General features: G+C 34.1%; 1 protein-coding gene across 3 annotated transcripts in view; it reads left to right on the top strand.

The window, feature by feature from the left end:
- The window catches only part of STRN3 (striatin 3), a 95,532-nt gene that overhangs the window by 23,550 nt on the left and 49,371 nt on the right, over positions 1–22,611 (top strand). For all 3 annotated transcript variants that reach the window (XM_087823299.1, XM_087823298.1, XM_016209508.2), the window contains exons 2-5: positions 11,730–11,833; positions 12,270–12,343; positions 16,046–16,127; positions 18,218–18,391. In XM_087823299.1, coding sequence (XP_087679425.1) covers positions 11,730–11,833; positions 12,270–12,343; positions 16,046–16,127; positions 18,218–18,391 — 434 coding nt within the window. The remainder of the gene's footprint in view (positions 1–11,729; positions 11,834–12,269; positions 12,344–16,045; positions 16,128–18,217; positions 18,392–22,611) is intronic.

Raw genomic sequence — 22,611 nt, 5'->3', positions numbered from 1 at the left:
GGATTTAGTACTGTAACAATAAATGTGAATACAAACAGCTAACTCTTAAATTTGGATTCTTTTAGTTTATTCATGCTCAGTTTCTTAAATGTCTTAAATATTTCCTTAATTTTGATCATCAATGCACTTAACGTAGACTAGATAAGTGAAATTTCTTGAATCACAAACATACTTATTGAACCAAAGTGAAGTTTTCATGTATGCATGTGAAAAACCTCTGCATTTTTTAAAAGAATGTCATTTATTATAGATGAATTAAGTACTTGTGGGTTTGAGATTCAGCAAGAGATTGTATACATATGGTCATTCCTATATTTTACAGTTGAGAAAACTGAAAAACTATAATTATTCATTCATTAAGCAACAAATATTTATTAAGTTTTTACATATGCCAGGCACTGTTCTGGGTAATAGGAATATATCAGTGAACAAAAGACAAATATTCATACTTTTATAGAACTACATTCTAGTAGCTTTTGTCTAATTAGTGGCAAAATAAGGAAAATTGATTTGGTTTAGTATTCCAATATTCTTAGTATGAAATTGGGGTGGCAAATATTTTTCATCCTGTTTGCCAATCAGATAATTTTGTTACAGCTGTCGGTAGCGTACCTTAGGTTAAGAATTCTTTTGTTAATCCTCACCTAAGGATATTTTTCCATTGATTTTTTTTTTTTTTTAAGAGAGTGGATGGGAGGGAGAGAAAAACATCAGTGTAACAGAGACACATGCATTGGTTGCCTCCCACACAAGCCCCAGCTGGGGATCCAACCTGCAGGTACATGCCCTTGACCGGAAATTGAACCCAACCTTTCAGTGCAAGGGCCCTTCAGTGTTAGATGCCCTAACCACTGAGAAACACTGGTTAGGGTTCTCCCCATTCTTTTGAACAGCTTTATAGTTTGGTAAGCAGGAGAAGGTACTCTGGAGTGAGACTGCCAATTCAAGTCTTAGTGCCTCCACTGCTCTTCTTGTGATATCGACCAAGTTACTTAACCTCTTTCTACCCCTTTTGGCTTTTCTGTTAAAGTGGGGGAAATAATACCAACTCTCAGGATCATTGTGAGAAGTAAATAAGTATGTGCACTTAAGTACTTAAAACTTTTGGCAAGTACTGTACTTGACAAATATTTGTGATGGTTATTCTCCCAGCTTTTCATTTACAGTTCTGATGTCCAAAAGGTCTGAAAATCAAGAGGTTTTTGTTAACCATTTGATGGCAGAAACATTACCTGAAGTGACATGAGGCTATTAATCATCTTTATTCCATATTCTGAAAACTTATGTACTCAATTGTATTTGTTTGATTTTATTGCTGCCACAGTTTGCATTGGATGAGGTGTCATGTAAAATGTGGTATATACACTTCACTAATAATTTCCAGAACACGTCTCACCTAAAGGGTTTTGGTAAAGGAATGAGGACCTCTACTAGTAAAAATCATACTACATAGCTAAATCTGTCTTTTTCCCACATTAGTAATCTCAAGATTTGTAATTTTATTTATTTATTCTTATTTTTTATTTTTTAAATGTTTTTGTGGTATGTTTTTTTAATTGTATTTTTTTAATCCCCACCTGAGGATATTTTTTCCATTGCTTTTCAGAGAGAGTGGAAGGGGGAAAGAAAGAGAGAAACATTGGTGTGAGAGAGACACATCGGTTGGTTGCCTCTTGCACACACCCTGACCAGGTCCGGGGATCAGACCGGTTACTGAGGTATGTGCCCTTGCCGGAATCAAACCCAGGACCCTTCAGTCTTCGGGCGGATGCTCTAACCACTGAGCCAAACCGGCTAGGGCAAGATTTGTAATAATTTTTAATATATAACTTACCCAATCAGTAATTGCCTTAATTGATTATGCTAAAAATGCTTTGTGTTTCAAGAGAAAAAGTAATAAGGTAACCTAAAGCTGTTATTGAAAACTTGCTTGTAAAATTATTTTTTATTATTTGTAATTTGTTTAATTTTATTATAAAATTTGTAACATCTCTTGGGTTTAAGAAATGGTTTCAGGAAACATACCATTCTTGCCTGGCCAGCGTAGTTCAGGGGTTGAGCATCAACCCATGAACCGATCCCCAGAAGAGGGTTTGCAGGAGGCAGCCAACTGACTGATGTTTCTATCTTTCTATCCCTCTCCCTTCCTCTCTCTAAAAGCAATAAAAACATATTTTAAAAAAGAAAATACCAGTCTTGAGAATGTAAATTTTCCCTTTAGTAACAAGAAAGATTTTTTTCCCCTCTAATTGTAAAGAGCTATGAAAACCACTTATTTTTTTACAATACAGTAATCTTTCATTTAGTCAACATTTTCATTATTGGCTTCCACAAAGAATCAATCTCATCAGCAGAAAAAAACAAAAGCTGAAAGTCTTTATGTAGAAGAAGCCTTTACTACTAAATTTTTAAAAAAATTATACCCACCCATTTCTAAAAATAATTTCATTCTCTTTTCAAAGATACATAAATAACAATAAAATATGTTAGAAGTAGCAGAGTACATTTATTCTTAGCTTTCTTAGCTTAGACATAATTTGGTTGGTTTAAAGCAAACCAAGTATTGCCATGTAAAATAACATTGGGGTTTTAGAGGGTGGTGCTGGTGCTTTTATTAAATTTTGTTTTAGTTTTTGTTATAAATAGAAAAGATAAAAAAACAGGTTTTATTTACGTCTGGAAATCTTAATATTTTCTTGGTGTTTCTGTTTTCTTTGGAATTCTTAGGAATAAAATTGGAAAATGAAAAATTTTACAAACTATTTCAAGCAAACTTTTTGTTTATTCCTTTTTAAAAAAAGATATTTTACTGATTTTTAGAGAGAGAGAAACATCAATGTGAGGAACACTGATCGGCTGCCTCCTGCATGCCCCCTACTGGGGATTCAGTCCACAACCTGGGCGCGTGCCCTGACTGGGAATTGTACTGCAGCCCTTTGGTACACACAACAACACTCCAGCCAACTGAGCCACACTAGCCAGAGCTCTTCTTTATTTTTAATGTTTAATTTTTTGGAGGACCTGCCAAATTTTTCTACAGTGGTGCATCATTTTGCATCCCCATTAGCAAGTCAGTAGGGTTCATTTCTCCATGTCATTACCAACACTTAGCATTTTCCAACTTTTGGATAGTAGCCATCCTAATGGGTGTGAAGTGGATATCATTGTGTTGCCTTTCTTATTTTTTATTTTTTTATTGAATTTATTAGGGTGACATTGGTTAATAAAATTATATAGGTTTCAGGTATACAATTCTACAATACATCATCTGTATATTGTGTGTTCACTACCCCAAGTTGAGTCTCCTTCCATCATCATTTATCCGCCCTTTACCCTCTTTTACCATCCTCCAACCTCCTTTCCCTCTGGTAATCACCATACTGTTGTCTGTGTCTATGAGTTGTTTTTTTCTTCCTTAATCCCTTCACCTTTTTCACCCAGCCTTCCAACTCCCCTCCCCTCCAACAGCTGTGAGTCCTCCATCTGTGAATCTGTTTCTGTTTTGTTAGTGTATTTTGTTCATTAGATTCCACATGAGTGGAAAAGTATGGTGATTGTCTTTCTCCGGCTTATTTCACTTAGCCTAAAGCTCTCTGGGTCCATCCATTGTTGCAAAGGGTAATAGTTCCTTTTTTATGGCCAAATGGTATTCCATTTGTAAGTGTACCACTGCCTTTTTATCTCATCATCTATTGATGAACTGTTAGACTGCTTCCAAATCTTGGCTATTGTAAATAGCACTGCAATGAATATTGGGGTGCACATATTCTTTCAAATCAATGTTTTGAGTTTCTTTAGGTATAGTTCCAGAAGTGGAATAGCTGAGTCATAAGGCAGTTCCATTTAAAATTTTTTTCTTTTTAATCTTCACCCGAGGATATTTTTTCCATTGTTTTTCAGAGACAGTAGAAGGGGGAGAGGCAGAGAGAAACATCGATGTGAGAGAGACACATTGATTGGTTGCCTCCCGCACATGCCCCGACAGGTTGGGGATTGAGCCTGCAACCAAGGTATGTGCCCTTGACCAGAATCGAACCCGAGACCCTTCAGTCTTCCCACCAACACTCTAACCACCGAGACAAACTGGCTAGGGACATTTTTTGAGGTAACCCCATACTGCTTTCTATAGTGGCTGCACTAATCTGCATTCTCACCAAGAGTGCATGAGGGTTCCCTTTTCTCCACATCCCTCCAACACTTACTTGTTGACTTACTGATGATAGCCATTCTGACAGGTGTGAGGTAGTGTTTATTCTTTTTGAAAAAAGTATGCCTTTTGCACTTGTTAAGAGTGGAACTGACTGCTTGTATTATTAGGTGGTTTATGAAGGTTTCTGTGGAGTGAGTCCACACACTGAATTATGAAGTTTAACTGTGTGTGTTTTTAAAATTAAAGCTCCACGATGATTCTTTTAATTAGCTAGATTTTGAAACCTTGTATGATACAAAATTTTTTGTATTTTACATTTTATATAAAATGTCAGTGGGCTAGCTGACTCTGTATACTTATAGCTTAAATTATTTATAGCTGAATCTGGCTTAACCCCAAATATTTAAGTGTTTGGAATAGAATCACATATAATTTTAGTTAAGGGGAGAGTGTACTAACATTTGTTAATAGCCTACTATTTAATTTTATTTTTTAATTGATTTTAGAGAGAGAGAGAGAAACCTCAATTTGTTGTTCCACTTACTATGCATTCATTGGTTGAATCTTGTATGTGCTCTGACCCGGATTGGACCTGCAACCTTGGTGAATTGGGACAATGCTCTAAATCAGCTGAGCTACCCAACCGGGGCATATAGCCTACTATTTTATTATTTTTTTATGAGATTTTAAAAAATAACATTTTTATTAATTTCAGGAAAAGGGAGGAAGGGAGAGAAGCATCAGTGATGAAAGAGAGTCATTGATCTGCTGCCTCCTGCACACCTCCTGCTGGAGATCAAGTCCACAACCTGGGCATGTGCCCTGACTGGGAATCGAACCCTGATCTCCTGGATCATAGGTCGATGGTCAACCACTGAACCATGCCAGCTGGGCTAGCTTACTATTTTAAATAGTGGAGTTATGAATTCATTAGTTGCTATAACCTGATTTTATCTTTAATTTGCTTTCAGACCTAAGCAAGGAAGGCCTTAAAATCATTACATTAAACAAAACTCACGTACATCTAGTGTTTATATTTAGTTTAAATTTTTTTAAAAGTAATACATATTTTGTTAAGTAATTTATTCATTTTAAGCAAGATACTTTTATTTTAAAAACATTGGAAAGTACAGTAACTGAAATAATGTTAGGCTGATATTAGTTGAATCAATGTTGATCACTTTGCACTGGTGACCTCTAGTGGTCTTGCAGTTAAAAACGATCTTTCAATATCAAGTATTAGATTCTCATGTTATAATCACATGCCGATTGCTGAATAAACTCAGGTGGTAAATAAAATATGGTCCAAATGAGTACCTTCACCTGTATTCAAAGAAAGAAAACTTACCTTAAAAATTAATAGTAATATTTGTTACTCCGAAGTAACTCAGATTGGATATGGAAGCAAATTTATAAAAGTTCAGTTTTGCCTGTGCAGTATGTAGTCATCAAGTTAATTGTCTACTCTAATACTCTTGAAATTAAATGATTAGAAACATTAAAATTAGTTGAGTTTGGCAAATAAAAAATGAAAATTTCTGATTCCTAAAAAAGTCCATTTATTTAAGTTATTACACATTTTAATTGTAGAACCTTTTTCTCCTCTTAATTAAAGGACCTGGATCTTGACCTTATCTTCAATAAAAATACACTTCTTAAATCTAACCCTTAAGACTGAGATTAATTTTTTGAACATTTTAAAACTGCAAAATATAATTTATATACTGAAAAGTGTATATAATTTGTTTCTGTTACTGATTTTGAACTTCATCCATTTGGTCAGTTTAATGAATTATTATAAAGAGAACTACCACAATAGCACTCTTGCAGAAGTCAAGAAATAGAGCATTGCCTGTGCACCAGAATCCTCACAATCTGTCCCTTCTAAATCACCACGCCTCCTTCCCCCATATGGGTAACCACTCTCCTGACTTTTTGTGCAATCATTTCCTTGTTTTTTTTATGTTACCTTTATATGTTATCTCAGTGTGCATTGCTCATTAGTTTAGTTTTGCCTGATAGTGAACTTTCTATAGATGGAATCATATAGAATGTTGTCTTTTGTGTCTTGTTTTTTTCCTTAAGATTATGTTGGTTCATCTGTATTATGTGTAGCTGTAGTTTACTTCCTTTGCTCTATAGTATTTCATTGTACTAATATACCACAATTTACCTGTTTTCTAATTGATGGATATTTAGATTGTTTGCAGACTGACTATTATAAAAAATGATCCTGGGGATTTTTTTTTATAGGTCTCCTAGTATGCACATACATATATGTATTTCTTTTGGGTATATATCCAGGGATATTTTGTTTTTAATGTGTTTATATCTTCAACTTTAATAGATAATGCAAAACTTTTCCAAAGTGGCTATACCAGTTTATGGTCTTATAAATTGTTTATGAGAATGTCTGTTGATTCATACCTTCCTCAACAAATAGTACAGTTAGATTTTTTAAAAATTTAGCCAACCTGGTATTTTGTTACTTTTTTGTGTTTTTTATTTATATTTCTCTGGGTACTGTGGAGGTTGAGAACTGTTTCATATCTTGATTATTCATTTTGATATCTTGTGATCGTGTAGTGTAAGTCTTTTTACAATATTTCCATCGGATTTTTTTTTTTTTTAAAGGTGTGTGTCATTTTAAGGAGTGGATAGGAATTATATGTTTATGAGCCCATTCTCAGCTATATGTTTTGCAGATATCTTCTTCCATCTGGTTTGTCTTTTTAAAAAAAGACTTTTTAAAATAATTTTTAAAAGTGCTAAAAAGCATGTGTCATCCTAACAATGTTTAGGTGTACAGTTAGTATTTTAAATATATTCACAGTATTGTGAAACAGATCTCCAGAACATTTTTATCTGACAAATCTGAAACATTAAACAACTGTTCCTTGTCCTCCCACCCTGTCCCCAATAACCACCCTTCTGCTTTCTGTTTCTATCAATTTGACTACTCTAGATACCTCATAAGAGTGGAATGATACGGTATATGTCTTTTTGTGTACCTCATTTGATATAGCATAATGTCCTTAAGGTTTATTCATGTAAGAGTTTATTTCTGATCTCTCTGTTCTGTTCTGTTGGTCTATATGTCTTTTTGCCAGTATCATACTGTTTTGATTATTGTTGCTTCATAGTATGTTTTGAAATCAGAAAGTGTAAGACCTCCAATTTTGTTCTTTTTCAAGATCGTTTTTGCTATTAGGGGGTCCTTGAGATTCTATGTAAATTTTAGGATGGATTTTTCTATTTCTGCAAGAAATGTCATTGGGATTTTGATAGGGATTGCATTGAATGTGTAGATCACTTTGGGCAGTATTGATATTTTAATAAGTCTTCCAATCCATGAACATGAAATGTGTTTCTGTTTATTTGTCTTTAATTTCTTTCAGCAGGGTTTTATAGTTTTCATTGTACCAGTCTCTTTCACCTCCTTGGTTAATTCCTAAGTATTTTATTCTTTTTGGTGCTACTGTAAATGGAATTGTTTCATATTTTTTAAAGATTGTTTATTGATAGTGTATAGAAATGCTGTAGGTTTTTGAGTGTCGACTGTACCCTGGTGTTACCAGAGGATTGAATTCCTCTCTTGCTTGTGAGAGCGAGGTTAGGGTTCTTGGGGTACCACTGAAATAAAAATTTTTAGAAGCCCCCACGGGAGGATGAAATGTGATGAAGATTTTATTTGCATGAAGCAATCCGTTCCTGAAGACCGAGTTCAGAAATGTTTGAAAACCGAGGTACCACTATATTCTTTGGGTTCCAAAGTCCCCTCCCCTTCAGCCATTCCTGAAAGAGGTGCAGCTGGGAGTTTAATAAAGCTAGAAGCAAGGGGAGTATGCAGAGCTTTCCTTCCATGTTGCAACTGGGTGTAGTTTAGCATTCAAGCTAGTTAAAGGCCATTGCATGGAGCCCCACATGGCCACGAGCGACGTGGGCACAGGGGAGTATGCCCCTGCAACAGGAGTCACAGGAGTCTGGAGCCCTGGAGCCAAGAGAGTGTGGTTTTTGTTTAGAAGTTTATATATTCAGGTTTCATGGCTTGCAGTGGCCACGCCCATCCTGGCCACTAATTTTTTCCCCAGGTGTGATTGACAGGCAAGCACCTTCCCAGCCACTCAGACCTTTACTGGTCATGCGTCTAAACTTCCTTTGTCCAGTACCTTCCCCCAGAAATTGGTGGGGAACAAACCTGGAGTGTTAAATGCAGCTTTTTGGCAAAACTGTATAAATGGCATGCCTATATTATTTAGCCTTCCCTTTCCTCTATTCCTGTTGAATAATAACCAAGTTATTATAACAATATCATTGGTACTTTACTGAATTTGTTAGTTCTTACTGATTTTTATGGACTCTTGGGTTTTCTACATATAAAATATGTGAACAGAGATAATTTTACTTCCTTTTTAATTTGGATTATTTTCATTTCTTTTCTTGCCTCATTGCTCTGGCTATGACTTTTATTATGTTGAATAAGAGTCTTGAAGGGTACGCATTTTTGCTCTGTTCTGATTTCAGAGGGAAAGCTTTCAGTCTTTCACTATTCAGTATGATGTTCATTGTGGCTTTTTCATATATGGTTTTTATTATGTTGAGATAGTTTCCTTTTATTCCTAGTTCGTTGAGTATCTTTTATCATGAAAGGGTGTTGAATTTTGTCAAATTCTTTTTCTGCATCATTTGAAATGTGTTTTTTCCTTCTTTATTCTTTTGATGTGGTGTGCTATATTGATCAGTTACCTTACGTTGACTCATCCTTGCGTTCCAGGAATAAATCTCACTTGGTCACGATGCGTAGTTTTTGTAATATGCTGCTGAATTTTATATACTAGTATTTTGTTGAGGATTTTTGCATCAGTGTTTATAAAGGATACTGGTTTATAGTTTTCTTGTAGTGTCCTAACTGGCTTTGGTATTGGGGTAATGCTGACCTCATTGAATTAAGGAGTATTCCTTCTTCAGTTTTTGGAAATGTTTCAGAAGGATTGATGTTAACTCTTTTTATTATCTCCTGTTTTTCTGTTCTCTATTTCATTTATATCTGCTTTAATCTGCAGTACTTCTTTTCTTCTGCTAGCTAAGTTCTTTTTCTGATTTCTTAAGCTGTTAAGTTAGGTGGTTGATTTTAGATCTCTCTTACGTTTTTTTTTTAATGTAAGCATTTATAGCTGTACATTTTGCCCTTAGCACTGCTTTGTTTTGCTGTGTCCCATAAGCTTTGGTATGTTGTGTTTGTTTTCATCCCTCTCTAATTTCCTTGTGTTTTCTTTGTTCCATTCGTTGTTTAATAGTGCATTGTTTAATTTCCACACTTTTGTGACTTTTTTGGTTTTGTTTCTGTTACTGATTTTGAACTTCATCCATTTGGTCAGAGGAGATAATTTTTTGTGATATGTATCTTTTTAAATCTATTAAGATTTAATTTGTGGGCTTCTATCTTGGATACTATACCATGTATACTTGAGAAGAATGTATATTCTGTTGTTGGGTAGAATGTTCTGATAAGTCTATTAGATCTAATTGATTTACTACATTGTTCAAGTCCTCTGTTTTCTTATCTTCTGTCTGCTTCATCTGTTTGTTATTGAGAGTAGGGTATTGAAGTCTCCAGCTATTATTATGAAACTCTATCTATATTTCTCTCTCTAATTCTGTCAATTTTTTATTGCATTAGGTACATGGATATTTATAATTGTTAAAATCTTGTTGTATTGAACCTTTTATTAATATGTAATACCTTTCTTTATGTCTTGTAACCTTTTTTTTTTTTTTTGGTCCTCACTCAAGGAGTGAGGATATTTTTTCCATTGCTTTTCCGAGAGAGTGAAGGGAGGGGGGAGAGGGCGAGAGAGACACATAGACTGGGTGCCCCCCCCCCCCATGCATGCCCTCGACTGGGAAACAAACCCGAAACCCTTAAGTGTGCAGGCCAGTGCTCCAGCTACTGAGCCACATGGGCCAGGGCTGTATTGTAACTTTTTTTGGTTAGTCTGTTTTGTTTGGTATTGGTTATAGGAGGTTTGCAAACTTTAATAGTTAATATATTAGAGCCAGAGAGAGATCAAGATCAAGATCAAGATCAAGTGGTTGCTTCCCACCTGCACCCTGACTGGGAATTGACCCCAACATCTTTCCGTGTAGAGTTGATGCTCCAACCAACTGAGCCACACCATGGCTAATGGTAGAGTGCTTCTAAGATCTGGAAATTGGAGTCACATACAGTTCTATAGTATGTGACTCATGGTTTCTTTTTCTTTTAAAAAAAAAACATGCCCAGCCGGGTGTGGCTCAGCGGTTGAGCATCGACCTAGGATCCAGGAGATCAGGGTTCGATTTCCGGTCAGGGCACATGCCCGGGTTGCGGGCTAGGCAGCCGATCAGTGACTCTCTCATCATTGATGTTTCTCTCTCTCTCTCCCTCCTTTCCTCTCTCTGAAATCAATAAAGATATATTTGAAAAAAAATAAAAATTTAAAAAATTAAAAAAAAACAAAAAAATACCCCAGCCAAGCCCTAGCAGGTTTGGCTCAGTGGTTAGAGCATCGGCCTGAGGACTAAAGGGTCCTGGGTCGATTCCAGCCAAGGGCATGTACTTTGGTTGCAGGCTCGATCCCTGGCCCCAGTTGGGGCAGGTACGGGAGGCAACCAATCGATGTGTTTGTGTCTCTTTCACATCGATGTTTCTTCTCCCCCAATCTCTCTCTCTCCAACATACTCTGAAAAGCAGTGGAAAAAATATCCTCGGGTGAGGATTAAAAACAAAACCAACTAATACACAGTAAAAAATCTGAATTTCTTGAGGCTGAAAATGACATATTGAGGTATGAAATTGACATATTTTGCCTTTGCTCCATAACTTGAGAGAGTCATAAATGCTACTTGTTTCTTAGAATCTTAGACGACTACAGAGGCAAAAGCAGGTTTACAGTTGTGAGTACTCCAAGCACAGAGTTTATTCTTATTTATTAATTATTGTATTTTCCATATGAACAACTGTAAAACTATTTTTGCCCCATCTGTATTAGGTTCTGAATTTTTACCATTCCTCCTGAACCTTTATTTTTAGTTTGAAACTTGTATTTAGGAGTGTTGTGTAGCTGAAGTGTTAGTAGCTATCTCTAACTTCTCAGGTGTCAGGGAGTTGTGGATGATTTTTTAAAAAGGATAATAAGGAAGAGCTTATTTTAATGACAGTGGGCACTTATTACTAGTTTTTGAAACAATATCTCATTTTGGGGAAAATATTTTTCTACTTGTGAGTATATTATTAGTTCCTTGTGACTTATTTGTTAGGTATTAGATACAATTATTTTTGTATAAAATTTTCATTCAAGATTATGTAAAATTATTAGTTTTAGTGACTTTAAGGATTATAAGCAGGTAGTTTGTAGTTATCTTTATTTTTAAAGTGATTGTATTACCTAACAGAAAGTTTTGTTGACTACTTCTGTGAATTTTAAGTCCTGCTGTCATGAATAAAAGTGCAGGAGTTTACACTTATTGTTTTCGTTTTTTCAGTTCCCTTTGTATAGTTAACAAAAAATGAAAATAAATGGACCATTTATATTTTTAGGCCCGAATAGCATTTTTGCAAGGAGAAAGAAAAGGTCAAGAAAACTTGAAGAAGGATTTAGTAAGAAGAATAAAGATGTTAGAGTATGCATTAAAACAAGAAAGGTATGTGTGTCTCATTTTATCATATGAATAAATTAGAACATTATTATTCTCTTTTATATCATTGTACAAGGTATTTGAAAGTTCTTTGAAAGATACAAAACCTTTCCTAAAATACAAGATGATATTTTGATTTGATTGTTGTATGAGAAAAGAAAAAGAGGTTGAAATCTTTAAATTGAAATATCTTTTGTTATAGAATCTAAGTTGTGGAATTTTCTTTTTTTACTTGGGTATATATGTTAGTTGGGTAATTTATCTTTTTTTTTTTTTTTTTTATAGCAATACATTTTTTTTCTCCAGCTTCCTTTGCAAGTAAAGTGTGAAAGAAACACATTCATATCATGTTTTATTTGTTATTGGAGAAACCTACCAGTAATTACTTAACTTTGTAGAAAAGGAAAAAAAAAATTTCAACAACTTATTATTAAATTTTCAGGGCAAAATATCACAAATTAAAATATGGCACAGAACTGAACCAAGGTGATTTGAAAATGCCAACCTTTGAATCAGGTAAATTCTATTATTCTGTCTGCCCCCCCCCCCCCCAAGAATAGTTGGTTTAAGCTATTTTTATTTAACAAACATGTTCTCTTTCCCCCTATTTTCCTTTGAAAGAATTGGTTGATCAAATGATTGACTCTTGTACTACTGTCTAAAATTTGGGGAAAATAATAAGTGAATAAAAGTAAGTAGTTTCGTCTACATCTCAGTCTTAAGGTTATTTGTTCTATTTTCATTGTATTGAAACCTGTGTAAAATTGTGAGTACATTTTTGGTAGTAATTAGAGGTGGATGGTAATGAAGTAATAATAACTCTTTCTCTACCTGTAGGCCGTTCTTGTCCCATCCTATATAAGCTTAATTTTTTATTATTAAAAACTTTTTGTCTGGAGAAGCTGTGATTAACTCAGTTTAGTTGTTAAAAATTGGAAATTTGATTTAATTTGGAAACTGCAGAGGCAGCCAAATAAGGATAAGAGAAAGAAAAAATTATCTCCTTGCTCTAAACATATAGTGAATAGTGAGTCTGAAAGTAGTATCTGATGGATAGTTACGCAGGGAAGGGGTCTGGATATAGGAAATAGCTAATTTTAGGGTTTCATATGATTACAAATGGAGTAGTCTAAAGTCTAATAAGGTATCTTTTGATTTATATGATACAATATTTGAAATATTACTAGCAATATCTCAGGTATATTTAGAACCCATTTACATATACATTTTGATGGCACAAATTGAATTGTATGCTGTTGTTAGATGTTGGTTACTAAGACAAGAAAAAGATGTCTTTTCAGATATATAATTTTTCTTCTCCTATAGTAAAACTTATGTATGGATTTTTTTTTAGTTAGGTATTACAGTAAATTTTACAAATTTAGTTAATTGGTTTTTAGTTTGATGTTAAATACTCAGAACTAGGCAGAAACACCTCACACAAATAACCTGCAGTTGATTTATTTTTAGGTCTTCTCCATTTTCTAATATGGCTAGAGTATTCAGAAAATCAGTCATTGCTTCCTAGAACTCAAGGGCTGTCCCCAACTTGGTCTGCATAAATATGAGGAAGGAGACTTGTTGCAGCCACATTGTTCCTAGAACCATAGTCAGAGTGGGCTAGCAGGTCTCAGTGCAACAGTTTGTATAAAGCAGAATCATTTAGCAGATAAATCTCTCTGGCCCACATCTGAAGTCAGATAAAAGATTTGTTTTTAAACTTGTTTTAAACTTAACTGTTGAAACTTCCTCAAATTGAGGAATAAAATAACATTCAAGCATTTTATTTATAGAAGACACAATAGTAATAAAATAGATTGTTTTTACAGAGGTAGGAAACTATTCAGGATGTTTAGTGGGAAAACAAACAAAAGGATCGTCAGAAACACCATGCAAACAAAGTGGGATAAAATCATTTACATCAAAGTATAGATAGGGATAAACATTAAGTGAATCACTATTGCCTTTCATATGCCCAAAATAAAGCAAAATGTAAAAAAGAGAAAATGTGCAAAATACTGATTTGGCAGAAGTACAAGATACGCATGTTTTTATACCCATCTCAGTAATACCAAGCACCCAAATATGTAAAGAGCTTTTTCTTTACATTTAGATTTTAAAAACCTGTAACAATAGAAAAATGGGCAAAAGATGTGAAAAGGCACCTGATAAAGTAGTATTTACAAATGACCAAGAAGCATATGAAATGATGCTCAATTTTATCAGTTACTGAAGAAATACGCTTAAAACCAGAGTATAATATAGTTAATACCTACCAGAATGCCTAATGAAAAAGAGAAAAAGTCAAGTGTTGATAAGGATGTGGAACAAGAACTTGTAGACCTACTGATGTTGGGATTATAAATTGATTTGTTACTGATGTTACTAAAGGGGACATAGCATGCCCTGTGACCCAGTAATTCGATTCCTAGGTGTTCCACTCCCTAAAATGCATACCTATGTTTATCATAAGGCTTGTATAAAAATGTTTATATTTTATTTTTAGTAGCAAAAAACTAGGAACAACTTGAATATTCTTCAGCATTAGAATGCATAAATATATTGTCATATTTTAGCATAGCAGAATGCTATTTAGCAACAAGTTTAACAAACTATAAAGCTGACAAACATGGTTGATTCACATAAAATTGAAAATTGATATAATTGATTTAATGTTATTAAATTTAAAAATTAATCTAGTTTTTAGAATTAGGATAGTGTTGATGCTCTTCTGGGAGTATCTATTGACTGGAAAAGGACACAAGGAAAGCTTTCGGGATGCTGACAATGTTTTGTTCATTTAGGTACTGGTTACATGGTTGTGTTCAGAAATTCATTGAGCCTGTACGCTTACCATGTACTTCAGAAATATCCTTAGCAGCATTATTTATAATAGTGAATAATGGAAACTAACTTCAGCATTAGGGGGGATTAGTTAAATTAAATAGGTACATACTTTCTATGGAATACTTAGGTAATCCTTTTATATGATGTTAATCCATATTTATTGCCATAGAGAGAATGTTCAAGATACATTAAATGTTAAAGGCAGCTTATAATACAGTATACGTATTGCCCATTTTTTTTAAGGAGGGGAGAAGCTTCTGTGTGTATTTTCATATGGAAAATATGGAATGATAAAGTCTTAAGTATTAACTTTTGTGATAGGATTTGGGGCAATTGTATTTTTTTAATGTATTTTTTTCTGCTATGATTGTGTTATATGCAGTTTAAAAATAACCAAAATGATATAAATTAAAAAATTAAGAATTTAAAAATAGGGGGACTATTAGAATGAAAAAAATTATTTCTAGAAATTGTAGAAATTCCTTTGTGCAGGGGAAGAATGAGAAGATATTAATAATGGGATTGTTAGGATTAGAGCAGTAATACCTGTAGAGAGTATTTGAATTACTACCAATAAGTATTTGTTCACATGACTCCAAGGAGCCTAGGAGCCTAACAACTGTGATTCATTCTAAGCTCTCAATGTTCATTGAGGGCTGATATTTAATGGCCCTCTCTGCTTTATCTTTATTTTTATAATGGAAGTTTATGGGAAAATAGTACCAATAAGTAGTTTTGAATTTCAGTTTAAGGATACTTATTCAGAGCTTAACTGACCTGAAATTATACTATTTATTAAACTTTTAAAATATATATACTTTGTTACTTGAGAATAAAAAATGACTTTTTACCTGTAGTACAACTTTTAGTTCTAAAAATGAAATTGACTATGTAAAGTCTCTAGTATAGACTGATACCGACTCAAAATTAAGTTACTATATATACCTAATTTCTTGCCTGTGTTGCTTTTGAATAGCTACTGTAAATATTAAATATAGCTTTTTAATTTCAAAAGTATTCAACTCAGAATTCTGATAGTTAGAAAAGTAATTACAATAATAACATATTTCAAAGCCTGGGCCTTTGGTTTTTGAACTATAAATTATGTTATAGTTAATGTACATGTGGCTTTTCCTAATTTTAAAACAAGAAAGGTAGTACCTAAGCGTTTGGGTTATTGGGGTAAACACATTTGAAATGAGTGTGATTTACAGCCAGTACTCAATAAAAATTAATTTTCTTCTGTTCTTTATAAAATATTTAGGTGTATTTTTGTGGGAATTTGCCCCTTAGAGAACTTTGGCAGTATTTTCAACAGTTTGAAATAATGTGCGCGAAACTTGTCTTTTTGTTGTTGTTGTTCATTTATAGAAGAAACCAAAGACACAGAAGCTCCCACAGCGCCTCAGAATAGCCAGTTAACGTGGAAGCAAGGCAGACAACTGTTAAGACAGTGAGTAATGGCTCATTTTCAGTTTTAAGGATCTAGGTATGAAGTGCCTATATTCATTCACTTTTCAAGTGAAAAATTAATGATAGTGGGACAATGCATATAGTTTTCCTATTGCTTTTGAAATGCTTTGTTAGATGCTTGGATCTTTTTAAAGTTTATTTCCTCTGAGTGTTCTCAGGATGATGCTGTTTTTTCATTTGTGGGGTAGAATGTGATAAAAACTGGATGCCTTGAAGGCCAGAACAAAAACAGTATAGAACTCATACTTGTAGACACTCCCATTTCTCATCACTGCAAAATTCACATATTTGGTTTTGAGTGAGACTGGTTTAGAGAAAGAATTTAACTGGTTATCTGAAACTTCAGAAGTGATTTACCAAGTCCTACCTTTACTTGAATTTTTGAGGAACCTTTTTGACTTTTGAATTCTTTGTTGTATTAGAAGTACTTCTGTGGCAAATCTTACTATCTTTTATCTATTTATTATTCTCCTTTATGTTTTGAAACTTTGGTACTTGTGTACTCCCAATATCTTGGGTAACTTACTATTGTTCAACCTTCTCAACTCTAGACATTTTTACCTATACTTAAGTAACCCAGTGAACTGTGCTCAGACCCCTGACCTTATTACCTAGAACTACCCTACCTCTGGAGTAGTCCATGATCCAACAGTTATCTTAAATTCCACTTCTCACTTTAATTCCCATGTTTTTGCCTTCTGACTTTACCTTGATCTTTAGACCTTGACTACTTTATTTTCCTCCTTAGCTCCTCTCTCCCTGTGTTTGGTTTTATTTTATTTTCGTCTGCTTGTTTTTTGTTTTCATTTCCCTAAGCCCAACTTAGACATCATTATCCATCACCCTTTTGCTAGAACCCTTTGATTTTTTGCTGCCCACTGCTTACCCCTCTCCCAGCAGTCAAATTACTATACCTACTTGCAACATCCCCAGCCCTGGTTCAGTCTGTCGTGCTTTTACTTCTAAGTAATTCTTGAAGAGCCCTGGTCAGGTGGTTCAGTAGGTTGGCACATCTTCCCATACACCAAAAGATTTGTGGGTTTGATTCCCGGTCAGGGCACCTACCTAGGTTTCATGTTCCATCCCCAGTCAGAGCATGTATGGGAGGCAACCAGTCGGTGTTCCTCTCTTACATCGATGCTTCTCTTTCTCTCTCCCTTCCTGTCTCTAAAATCAATAAACATATTCTCAGGTGAGCATTAAAATAAATAAGAAAAGTAACTAAGTGAGCAAATAGAATAATTCTTGGAGAAAAATTACAAAATCATATGAATGCCCTTACATATTCATGGTTTCCTGTCCAAACATTGCAAAGAGCCTTTCTCCATAATCCTGGTTACCTCCTCCCATCGCCCTCAGCGGATATTCTAAACTTTTGCTACATTTGGCCCATTTTCCCTTACTGTCATTAGAGGACCTCAGGCTCTGCTTTGCTGAAAATAGGAAGGCTTTCAGGTGAGATCTCCCTTAATTTTTTGCTTTCCTTTCTGTAAATGTATTTAAACCTCTGAGCCACGCTGGCCGGGCATATCATCTATATTTTTGCCATAATCTGGTCCCTTTCTTCTTTTTCAATGTCATCCTGGAACCTGGATTAAGTACTCGGTTTAGATATATAGAAAGTTTGAAGACCACGGGATAATAGAAATGCAGTGAGATGTTAGATCCTAGAAGAAGTGACCCGCCCATCTACCTCTGGCTAAGAACCCAAGTTTAAAACTAGCATGTCACTATTCTGAGATTTAGTTCTACTCATTCCTTACCACTTTCTAGACTTTATATAAATAACATCAACTTCTCAAGGCCTCTTAAGGCTCTAGGGCTTTTTAGGATTCAATAATTGGCCCTTGATTAGTGTTGGCTGCACTATTGGCTTTTTAACTTTGGTTTGTAATTGGCCTTATTCTCTTAAAACTGGAATTAGTCTATAGAGAAGACAGTTATTGAGGCAAAGGAAAAGTATGTTTTATCGGATTATGGGTTTTTCTAAAATCCTTTGTAGTTTTTAGTTAATAAGTTTGCTGGTGTTAACAATATGTGGGGTTTAATATTTTTAATTTTCTCTTATAGATATCTTCAGGAAGTAGGTTACACAGATACAATATTAGATGTACGGTCTCAGCGGGTAAGGTCATTACTTGGACTGTCCAATTCAGAACCAAATGGATCAGTAGAAACAAAGAATTTAGAACAGATCCTGAATGGAGGTGAATCTCCTAAGCAAAAAGGACAAGAAATCAAAAGGTATGATCTATACTTGTAGGTTAACATTGCTTATATAATGGGTATTATAAATCTTTTTAGCTTTTTGTTACTACTGTTAACAATTTTTAAAGCAGATACAGTTCAAATTTAAAGACTTTTCTCCCCTAAATGGTACCATGGGCAAATTTTCCATTTAGGTGCTTTTTAATATGGTAGTAGTTCTGAAATAGGTGTAAAATTAAAATTTAAGGGTGATGTCATGTAGTTCAGAGTTATTTTAACATCCTGATTTTTTAAATTTTTGCTAGAGTATTTTCAATAAATTATAATGCTACTCTCTAACCAGGATAGCAATGGTTAGACTATAGTGTGAAAGGAACAAGGCTTTTCATTCTGTTTGGGTTCAGAAAGCTACCAAATACTCGTTTTCTTTTAATGTCTCTATTGAGATATAACTCATATACCATAAATTTTATTTAAAGTATATAGTTTAATGGTTTGGGGGATATTCTGAGTTGTTAGCTATCACCACAGTCTATAAGTTTTGAAAATTTTCATCACTCTAAAAAGAAAACCCATACTCATTAGCTATCACTACCCCTACTCTCCTATATTTTTCTTACCCCTACACCTCCCCTAGGCAACTTTACTAATCTACTTTCAGTCTCTAAAGATTTGCCTATTCTGGACATTTCATATAAATGGTTATTTTGTGAGTGGTTTCTTTCATTTATCATATTTTTAAGGGTCATTCATGTTATAGCATGTTAGTAATTTATTTCTTTTTATTGCCAAATAATATTCTGTATTGTGAGTATACTATATTTTGTTCATTTATTCATTGTCCAGTTTGGCATTATGATTGGTTCTACATTTTAGAATAATGCTACTTTGAACATTGGTGTACAAGCATGGACATGTTTTCAGTTGTCTTGGATATATACTTAGGAGTGGAATTGCTGAATCATATGGTAATTCTGATTACCTTTTTGAGGAATTTCCAGATGCTTTTTCCAAGTGGCTGAATTATTTCACATTCTCACAAGAAGTTTATGAGTTCTGATTTCTCTACATTCTTGTCAGTACTTGTTTACTGTCTACTGGTTATACTTTTGGTTAATACAGACTTGGTAAATGCAAGGAGTCAAGCAGTTGGAACTTTATTTATTTATTTATTACCATTAGATATTACATTGAATAACATAGGTTATAAGGACAAAGAAAAGAAAAAGAGAATGGGGGAGAAAATCAAATGAGTTCATTTAGAGCTTAAGAAATTAATATGTACAATTTATAAACTAGCATTATTTCATATCTAAGGTATATTTCCTGATGTACAATTATTTAAAACATGTTCTATAACTTTCAAATTAACATAAGCCTTTTGTTTAGGCTTTTTATTTCTGAGAAATAAGATCTCTAATAAAAGCAATTTAGCATCTAATAGAGCCCTTACTTTCTTTACTCTGGGTTTCAGGAAGCAGAGTGTTTTTGTAGTATAAGAGGAAAAGAAAAAGTATTATGAATTTTTAACTAAAGTTACTAGCTAACCAAGCTAGTAGTTCATAGGACTTATATTTTAGAGTAATGCAATTTACTGTACTATATATGAATATGAATTAAAGATACACAACACACTTTATCTTATAAAGCTTCTTGCCTTTGCAAGATTAGGACTTTAATAAGCTTTTTTTTCTATTGTGGCAAAAAACACATAACATGAGATCTGTCCTATTAACAAATTTTTCACGTGTATAGTGCAGTATTGTTAACTATAAGTACAAGGTAGTAGAGCACATCTCTAGAACTTTATCTTGAATGAGTAAGACATTATACCCATTGAATGGCAACTCCCTATTTCCTTCACTGTTCAACTTTCTGTTTCTATGAGTGACTACTTTCAATACCTCATTAAGTATAATTATGCAGTATTTGTCCTCATGTGACTGACTTGCTTATTTCACTTAGCATAATGTCCTGAAGGTTCATCAGTGTGGTAGCATATGACAAGATTTTTATAGTTTTTTATGGCTAATTAATGTTCTTCTGTATGTGTGTGTGTATATGTATGTGTATACACACATACACACATTACATTTTCTTCATTCAGCCACAGACATTTAGATAATAGTTGTTTTTAATTAAGGCTGATTTCCTTTTTAATGAATATACTTATATATTCTGAGTCTGCACTGGTAGAGGTGTGTATGACTCAGTTATATCAGGGCCTTTGAAAACCCCAAGAAATAAGAAGTGATCTGACACTTTCATGGAGATTTCAGCAAAAGATATTTATCTCATTTTTATTTATAATAGTAAAAAAAAAATTAGAAGCAGTTCAACGGTAGAGGAGGAATGGTAAATTTTAAGTCATATTTTTAGAGGCAGTATGCATGACGGCTTAGAATGTGAATTCTGAAGACAGGCAGACTGAGTTTGAATTCTGACTTCACCATTTACTAGCTGTGACTTTGAGCAAGGTGCTTTACCTTTGCTTCAGTTTCCTCATTTGTGAAAGGGTGATGATAGGGTTGATGTGAGGAAGAAATGAATTAATGTGTCAGCATGTAGAACAATGTCTGGCACATAGTAATTGTTTGCTATGATTGAATATTGTGTATCCATTTGAAAGGTAGCCCCACAAAGAGTAATGTTTACTAAAGCGATTTTCAATCTTTTTTATCTCATGGCGCACATAAACTAATTACTAAAATTCTCTGGAACACCAAAAAATATATTTTTGCCAGTCTGACAAAAAAATAGTTATAATTTTGATTCATTCAACCAAACAGCTGTTGTGTTGGCTGTTGTTATTTCTTTATTTCACAATCTAAGGGAAAAGAGGTCAGTGCCCCTGACTAAATAGTCAGGTATTGCATGTTTTAAAAATTCTTGTGGCACAGTGGTTAAAAATTGCTGGTTTACTAGATTCTGGTGAGTAAATGTCACTTGTATTTTTTGGTTTATTGTAGGGGAATGTTGTGGGTGCATAGTGTATCATATCACAAAGTATTCACTTTATGAGATTCCTTGGGGGGGAGAGTTGTCTTAGATTTTGTAACTGGGAAAAACCTGTTTTGCTTTTTAGTCATTGATCTGATTTACCTATAAAGCTCTAGTAGTTTCTCTCCTTTCTCTTTTTATTCATTTTGGAATCTTGCCAAATTTGTGGGGTCCCCTTTCCCTCTGTCATGCCCCTGCCTTAGAAAATGTACTCTCTTTTAGCCTTTTATTAAACTTAGCAACCTTACCCTTGATTTCATTTTATTTTTCCTTCATCTGGATATATTAATTTTTTATTTCTGTTTATTGCTTTTTTGGAATGACAGAGGGTAGTAAATAAATAGTTAACCAAAAAAATTATAAAAATATAATGTACCATATACGGAGACTTTACTTAAGCATGGTAGATTAAAGGCACAGTTTACTTATGTGGCTTTTGGAACCTCAGCTAAAATGACAGTAAAAGGCTTTTTAAGATGCATTGACACATGACAAAAAATTGAATATATAGAAAGAATGAAGGTACTGTACATTAGATAGAGAGAATTTAATAGTTTTTGAAGCTGGAAAGAAAATGGAGGAATGTGAACTGAGCTTAAATCTAAATGCAGTTAGGAGCAATAGGAAGAAGAAAAGGAGCAAGTCAGTTCAGATCCCAAAATGCTAGAAAAGCTCCAGAGGCTAAGGAATTAGACATCTCAGGTATATCTGGGGTCTTTAAACCAAAGAGGGCTTTGAGTAGAAAATTGGTCTAAGATGCAATTAGAATCTCAGATCACTCTTTTATCCTGTGCAGCCATTTGAACGCCCTTCCCTAATCCCAAAAAATGGTGGTATATTTTCTGGTGAAGTTGAACCAGTGATTTCTGATTTCTTAAGAAATCAAGCAAGTCTAGGGGCCAGTTACTGTACTGAAAACAGGATTATGTGAAAATCTCCAACTGATCTGGGAGATCCCCCGTTTTCTTCTGTTATTTGACATCTGATGTGTTGGCAGATGGTCTTACATCTGTTCCAGACGGGGATACTGAAATTGATCAGATTAATAGAAGAGACCTACTGAGACTGACAATTTCTGTCTGCCAGTGAAATGGTTAGGCCTCTGTCGTGGAAAAGTAAAGCCAGCTGCTTGACAAGCCTTATTCATGTACACAACATGTCTGTTATCTTTTTAGTGCCTCACTCTTAAATGTGAACACTTAATGAAAGACTTGAATATGAAAATTCGTAATCAGAGGAGCCAAAAAAAAAAAAAA

The sequence above is a fragment of the Miniopterus natalensis genome, chromosome 1, assembly GCF_054644295.1.
Source record: "Miniopterus natalensis isolate mMinNat1 chromosome 1, mMinNat1.hap1, whole genome shotgun sequence".
NCBI lineage: Eukaryota > Metazoa > Chordata > Mammalia > Chiroptera > Miniopteridae > Miniopterus > Miniopterus natalensis.
This window is presented reverse-complemented; position numbering and strand designations above follow the sequence as displayed.